Source organism: Diospyros lotus, chromosome 2, assembly GCF_014633365.1.
Source record: "Diospyros lotus cultivar Yz01 chromosome 2, ASM1463336v1, whole genome shotgun sequence".
In the NCBI taxonomy this organism is placed as follows: Eukaryota; Viridiplantae; Streptophyta; class Magnoliopsida; order Ericales; family Ebenaceae; genus Diospyros; species Diospyros lotus.
In genome coordinates, this window is record NC_068339.1 from 18,683,309 (window position 1) to 18,691,080 (window position 7,772).

Below are 7,772 nucleotides of genomic sequence, written 5' to 3' on the forward strand. Positions count from 1 at the left end.
TCTAGAAAAATTAACCGACGAGCACTTTAGTGACTGATATGTTTTGTCATTAAATTGATTTAGTCATGGATTTTTGGGATTTAGCGATATAATATTTTCGTTGCTAAAATCCGAAATTCTTGTAGTGATATATACATATATTCAAAGAGAGGAATAGGCAGGGGATGGAGTGAGGGCGACAGCGACAGCAATGGGGACGAAGGAAGAACCCAGCTTCGAGCGTCTAGAATTAGACTCCAAATTGACCGGATATCTCACCTCAAGTTTGGAGTGAAGATGGAAAGAAGATGTAGAATCGAATCGGGCAAACGATAATGAATCTAGCTTCCAACTTCTAGATCGGCCTCCATTGCTGCCTCCAGCCCAATGTCAACGTCACCATTGCCTCATTCTTCTCCTTCGTTGCCATCGTCGTCGCTCCATCCCTTGCTTGCACCTTTTCTCTCTCTCTCTCTCTCTATATATATATATATATATATTTAACATATACATATATTTATTTAATATATCATTTTATTTTTTTCCCATGCGTGTCAATGTGGGGCCTATTTAAAATGTTTTAAAATGTTAGGTGGCATACCACCTCATCGAGCGCACATGTCTCTTGAATCGGATTTGGATCGTAAATAAAATTGTAACCAATTGACCAAATTGGGAGTTAATTGACAAAATTGAAATATTTGGATTAAATTGTAAAAGCGCTATAAGGTTCGGTTTTTTACTGCTATTAGCCCTATATTTAATAATAAAAGATAATACTAATAATAGTGTTACAGCCCAATGATAGATAGTAAAAAGCCGAACCAAAAATTTGGACTTTAAATCTTATGAACTTTAGTTACTTCAGCCACCGGATAATACTATTTTAGAGGCAAATTAATTTACTAAATGCCTCTAATTATCTTTAAAGACAAATAACTTTTTCTTGTAAATAAATGTCTTTAATTAGAGGCAAAATGTCTAAAAAATAATTTGTTGTCTAAGTGTTTGTAGTGTTATTAATATATTCCAATCTGGGCGGGCATGGGTTAATCAACATATGTTCATTGCATGTGGCTTCTAGGCAACTAAGATTCATGCATTCAAATGGAATAATCTTATTTTTTTAATTAAAGATAAATTCTTAAACTAAATATTATGAAAAGAAAAGTGACCACAATACAACGATTTTGATTGATATAAACTATTGTGGTCTATTTTTGTTCATAATATATAGTTATATGAATTGAGAATTTTTTTAAAGATATATAAAAAATCATCTAGAAGGTGTAATGGTGATTCATTTTATTTTATTTTATTTATTTTTTATCGAATATAAGAAACTTAGAAGTTTTTATATCAAAACTCTATACACATACATAAAAAATAATACTCATTACACGTGACTTTTAATTAATTTTATGACGTTTTTGTACTAATAATAATTATTATATTTATTTAAAAAGGATAAATATTATATTAAATAGACAGAGTGTATAAATATTTCCAATACCCTCTCAACAACTTGCCAATTTCTATTTATTTTATTATTATTTATAAAGACATGCTAAGAGAGGGGATTTGAGTTGTTATGTGATGTAGTTAATTCTTGACATTATAAGAATGAGAATTTTGTAAAAAGACTGTTTATATAACCTATTTTTATTTTTATGAATTTTTTAATTTTTTGAAATTGTTTACAGTCCAAGTTGCGGAAGCTTTAACAAAAAGGCTTAAAAATAAATAGACAAGAAGGTCAATTGTGATGTGTTGAAGACCACGTCAAGCCTATTTCATTTGAAGGACTCAAAATAAAAGTAATGGAAGACTGGAAGTTGACCTTCGGAAAATGTCAAACCTACCATTCTATCCATCCACTGGAAAGATTGAATGTAGAAGAAATTCAGTGGACAATGTCAACACTGCACAACTCCAGTTCAGTATAAGAACCCACCATGTACATTCAAGTTCGTTCAAATTTCTACATTCATTTTCTCAGAAAGCAAACAATATAGTAAAAAGAAAGATGAATGGCGTTAGCAGCAGCAGCGGTATTGCCAAAAGATGGAGGCTTCTTAGCGGTGAAGATAACTGGAACGGCCTCTTAGATGATCTAGACAATGATCTCCGACGATACATTATCCACTACGGAGAGATGGCACAAGCTACTTACGACAATTTCATCTCCTCAGACGACTCCAAATTCCAAGGAAGCTACCGATACGCAAGAAAGAACCTCTTTGCCACAGTCGGCCTAGAGCAAGGGAATCCCTTCAAGTACACTGTGACCAAATATTTTTATGCAATGGCAAAAACTCCAGTTTTTGGTGCATGGAAAGATTCCAACTGGATGGGGTATGTTGCAGTGGCCACAGATGCAGGGAAGGCTGCTTTGGGGAGGAGAGATATTGTGATTGCTTGGAGAGGAACAATTGAGATTCTGGAATGGGTTAATGATTTTGAATTTCTTCCAGTCTCGGCTTCAGAAATTCTTGGAAAGGAACATGACCCTAAGGTGCATCAAGGATGGCACTCTATCTACACTTCAAGTGACCCAAATTCAAAGTTTAACAAGACTAGTGCCAGAGATCAGGTAATTGCTTTCGAATTTATAGTCATGCTTGTCCGGTGCACCGATTTTCCGATTTTAAGTTGAGGGAATATCAGAAATTAACATATTTAAATATAATTTTTAAGGAATATGAACTTAAAGTTATTATACCCACATTCTTATATACGTACACATAAAAGCATAAATTAACGTAGCATAATAGAAGATAATTTGTCTAGGAGCCACAATTGGGCTAATAGTTTGGTTTCTCGTAAAATATTGTTTCGGGTCCGTGGTGAAGTTAGACGACTAGTGGAAGAATACAAGAATGAAGAGATAAGCATAACCGTAGTGGGCCACAGCTTGGGAGCAGCAGTTGCAACCCTAAATGCAGTTGACATAGTTGCTAACGGATTGAACAAGGATTTTCCCGTAACCGCCTTCGTGTTTGCAAGTCCTCGAGTTGGGGATTCAGGCTTCAAAGAGCTTTTCTCTGGGTTGAAGGATCTTCGAGTTCTGCGTATCAGTAATGCCTTAGATATTGTTCCAAAGTATCCGTCGATTGGTTACTCAAAGGTGGGGCAAGAACTAAAGATTGATACTACCAAGTCAAAATATTTGAAGAGGCCAGGAAATCTAGTGACTTGGCACAACTTGGAGACTTATATGCATGGCGTTGCAGGTACAAAAGGATCAAAAGGAGGGTTCAACTCGGAGATTAAGCGCGATTATGCCCTGGTTAACAAATCACTAGATGCTTTGAAGGACAAATATCATGTGCCTAGCTCATGGTGGCACGTGAAAAACGATGGCATGGTTCAGCAAATGGATGGCTCTTGGAAGTTTATAGACCATGAGCCAGATGATGATTTCTAAATACTGTCATACGGTTAAAAAGATTCTAGAGCTTTTGTTTCCATTTGATTCACTTTTAAGTATATATATGCTTTGTTTGTGATAGGTTTAATTCATCCAATTAAGTTGGGGTAAATTAGTAAATTCATTAATTTAATTAATTCATTTGTTTAATGACCTTTGATCTTTAGCAAACACATTCAACTTGCAATGTTTAGTACTAATTGTTGTCAATTTTGACTTCTTGTGTTGCTTTTTTTATTGAATTTTGTATTATACATGGCAAAACTAAAAATGTATGTCTTTTTTTTCCTCTTTTGGCCTAAAAAAATAACTAGAAATGGACATAGCCAAAGGCATTACAAAATAATTAAGGATCTAAGGGGCTGCAAACCATATTATTCGAATATAAAAGGCCAATCACAATTAAAGGCAAATAAGAATATACTTTAGACAAAAGCCACTATAGAAACAACTATTAGAGCTAGTCAAATTAAAATACAACTATGTCTCAAAAGGGTTAATAAAAGAAGGCAATTCTCCAATCAAAAAATATGTGAAATCAAGCATCTCAAAGATAGGTAGAATTGTCCCAACAAAGCAATTCAACTATTCCATTCACTAACCTTAGTGGCCAAATGGACGAACTAATCCAAACACATGGATCAAAATTCATGAGAAGGGGCTATTCAAGCTAGCTTTAATGACCCAAAGTGTAGCTATAAATGACCATTACAGGTCATTGCACTCTTTGATATGAATAGTCTAATGCTTCGTAGGTAGCCATAAAAGTTCTTTGGGCCAAATGAAAGGGGTAGTAAAGGAATAAACATATGCTACATACTAGTGCAAAAAACCTTCTAAAAATGTCCAATTCTTCCATTAAAACCCTGAATCTAGTAGATACAAATTTTAGGTAGTTGATAGTTGAACTTCAATGAGAGAAGCACAATGATTGCATTGTTAACTCTAAGGTACTAAGTCGATTAACTCAGCAGAGAAAGGAAAACTGGCCTGTCGGAGGCCATCAGAAAAGCCGAAGAACACAACCCTAAGGGGAAAGAGGAACCGTCAATTTTGCTAGCTTTGGTCATCCACAGTTCATTGTGGTATAGCCAACCCCAAGATATTCACCATCCATAAAAGTTATTTGGGCCAAATGAAAAGGGTTGTAAAGAAACAAACATATGCTACCCACTAGTGCAAATAACTTTCTACGTACAAATATCCAATTCTCCAATTAAAGCTCTGAATCTGGTAGATACAAATTTTAAGTAGTGGTTAGTTGAACTTCAATGAGAGGAGCACCATGATTTAAGACGAATCCTAGGATCCGAAGGCCTATATATTAAGATTAGTAAAAATAAGGTAGTTCATCTATCTCTTCAGATCTTCAGCATTCATGGTCGCGAGAAAAGATAATTAAGCAGAGTTAATAGTCATTTATGTAGTCAACCAAAATAAGGAGTAGAAATAGAGTATAAACAGGGTGCTAATTTGAGCAACCTATGACGCTACATATTTGGGCAAATAGAGATTTGGTCGTTTCAAATTAGAGAATGTTAAAGGTTAAAGTTATGGTATTGGATTGTTGTAGGAAAGGGATTAAGAAAAGAGGAGTGAGTGAGTGAGATGTCCAACTTTGATTTGGGTTTCAAATTCATGATCTTAGGTCCAAATTATATGTGTATATTATATAACCATGAACTCTCATTAATTCTATGTATATATATATATTTTTATCACTTCAAAAAAAATAAAAAAATCCTGGTCACCTAGGCACATCCCTGATTTACTTCTCTCGTGATGACTCTAGGGCGGGTTTGGAAGTGATAACGCATAATCTAAAAAAATATATATGTTTATCATTTAAAGTAGTGGTAGAGGGATGTCTTATTAAAAGACAGGAGACCGTGACTGGCGGTCTCCCATACTTGAGAACATCTCGGTCTCTCGTACTTGAGATTGTCATGCTTGAGATTGTCGACACGAGGTTGTTGCGCTTGAGATTACTGACACTAGATTATAGCGCTGAAGGCCACCAAACCATTTCCCAGCAAACGAGGAAGGGTCCCACGTAATGCACAAACTATGATAACTTCGACACCCAAAAATTCCTCCAAGAGGATAAAAATCATATGTAAGAAATGAGCATTATCTATAAGAGTTCTAATCCTGATGAACTTAGGATTACTCCATACTTTTCCATAAATAAGCACGCTTTCATTGTAGAAAAAACACGTCTTGGATACTACTTTTAAGTTTTTAGTATTCTTAGTGTCTGACTTAAGTATCGGAGTCATTGCACGAGGACTTCTCCACGCCCTCTGATTGTTTTCTTCTTTACAGATTCAAATAGCCTAGCAACAATGTTTCCACTTTATCAATTTATTGTTGTGTTTGACCAATAAGAGCAGCTATGATCATGAACATAGGCCTACATACTAGTAGACCACAGTCACGTACATAACCCCATATCAAAGTCGAGCTTATAATCACCAAACAAAGCTGGTTGCCAATGACTGAGAAAAAGGAGCCCAAACATGATGGTCACACACATCTATATATGATTGTGATGTAATTTGTGTCTTTCCAAAATCCTTTAGATAACTTTTGGCAAACTCAACAAGAGCTGACACATTTGCGGCCATACCATCAAGTAGATAACCGATTTTGCATGAACCATAAATGCCAATAAGTAAAAAATAACACTAAACTAATTGACGTTCCATTTTCATTAAAGTTCCAAACCAATTCTAGAATCGAAGTTCATAAGGCTAAACCCAATTACATGCCAAACCTCCAAAATCATTGAGCACTATACAAAAACAAATGCTCAACCATCTCTACTATCTCACCACATAATAAGCAATTTGAACAGATATAAAATTGAAATTTGGTGATTTAAATTGGCTTAAAGAAAATTGGTTGTCATCCACCAAACAAAAATTCTAAGTTTTTGTGGAAGAAGGAAAGTCGAGATACCTTTTTAAATTTTTTTTTGACCAATCCAAGGAGCTAGTCAAAGCAAAACCTTCCTTGTCCATCAAATTTTATGTATTTATGAAAGATCTTTGATCACATAATTTTTAGTTTTAACTTTGGGTGAGGATTTTAACATAGATTTTTTTATGTTAACAACAAAATTACCTTTTTAACAAACAACCAATTTCAAAGATGCTTGTTCAACTTCTTGTTGCCATGGCTTATTGCTTCTCCTCATCGCCAAGTTGTCAATACCACTACAAATTTGTAAAGTACCTTTGCCACAACAACTCGCTTATATATACTCTAAGCCACATTTGGTCAAAAGCACTATATTTAGTTAAATAAAGACTCCATATCTGGCAGTCTCCAGCCACAGTGGTGGAGGCAACCAAGTAGTGATAATTGAGGTGGCGTCGCATAGGCATGGTAATGGTGGTGACACGAGAACCAATGATGGTGATTTGCAAGGGACAGTGGAAGTCTCTCTCACTAACAAAGACATGGAATAATCACAACAAAGAGGGTGGAGCGATGCTGGTAAGTATGAAAGACATGATGGCAACTGGCTTCTAGCTAGAGCAAAATAGTGCCACCACAAATGAAAAATTTGGTTACTACCAAGCCATAGTTGGAGATTCGGGATCATGCACCTTCTACACTAGATCACCGTCACTTGCCACACGTCAATTCAAACCAAAGCTTGGGTTTTCCCTAGATCTTGCTGTCTAAAAGACCTTTGTCTAAATTAATAATTTTGTAAATTTTATCATGTCCATGTGCATGGGTCTTGTGCTTGTAAAAGTCAAATGTATGAGTTAATGTTCTTTGTTTTAGTTGTACATGTATCAGTATTAAGTGTGATTCATGTTTGGGTTAATACGTGAATGTGGTTAGTTTAGAGACTAAAGAGATGCATGTAGTTACATGAATGGGATTAACTTAGAGTTTAGATTGATATTGAATGGAAAACTTTAACCTCTTCCATATACTCTTTCTCTTCCAATAAAGTGGTATCATCAGAGCCTTGTTCTGTAGATTGTAGAGATGGCAAACAATGCTTGTTTTGATTTTAATTTCCTCGCCTTACCAAAGAGAACAATGATAATTGGTGTCTCCACATGAAGGCGTTGTTTGGCTTGCAACATGCTTGGGAAATTGTAGATAAATGATACAAGACACCATAAAATGAAACCATCTTGCCCCAAAATGAAAAAGATATGTTGGCAAAGACAAGGAAGAAGGATTAAAAAATGTAATTTATAGAAGGTACCATCTTGCCTCAAAAGAAAATGCTTAGCTCAAAAAATGTAATTTAAAGAAGGTACTTGAAAGAGCAAGCTCTCAAATCTCAAAAGATCGGTGTCAAGGGCAACTCCATGGTCCCCAAAGACACTCCATC

At 35.2% G+C, this 7,772-nt stretch overlaps 1 protein-coding gene across 1 annotated transcript; it reads left to right on the forward strand.

Annotated features, from left to right (window-relative positions):
* Positions 1-1,828: 1,828 nt before the first annotated feature.
* On the forward strand, positions 1,829-3,432 carry LOC127794688 (phospholipase A1-II 4-like). Its single transcript, XM_052325935.1, has 2 exons — positions 1,829-2,580; positions 2,827-3,432. The coding sequence occupies exons 1-2, from the start codon at positions 1,829-1,831 to the stop codon at positions 3,404-3,406; spliced, it is 1,332 nt and encodes a 443-aa protein (XP_052181895.1). The 3' UTR covers positions 3,407-3,432.
* The last annotated feature ends 4,340 nt before the right edge of the window (positions 3,433-7,772 follow it).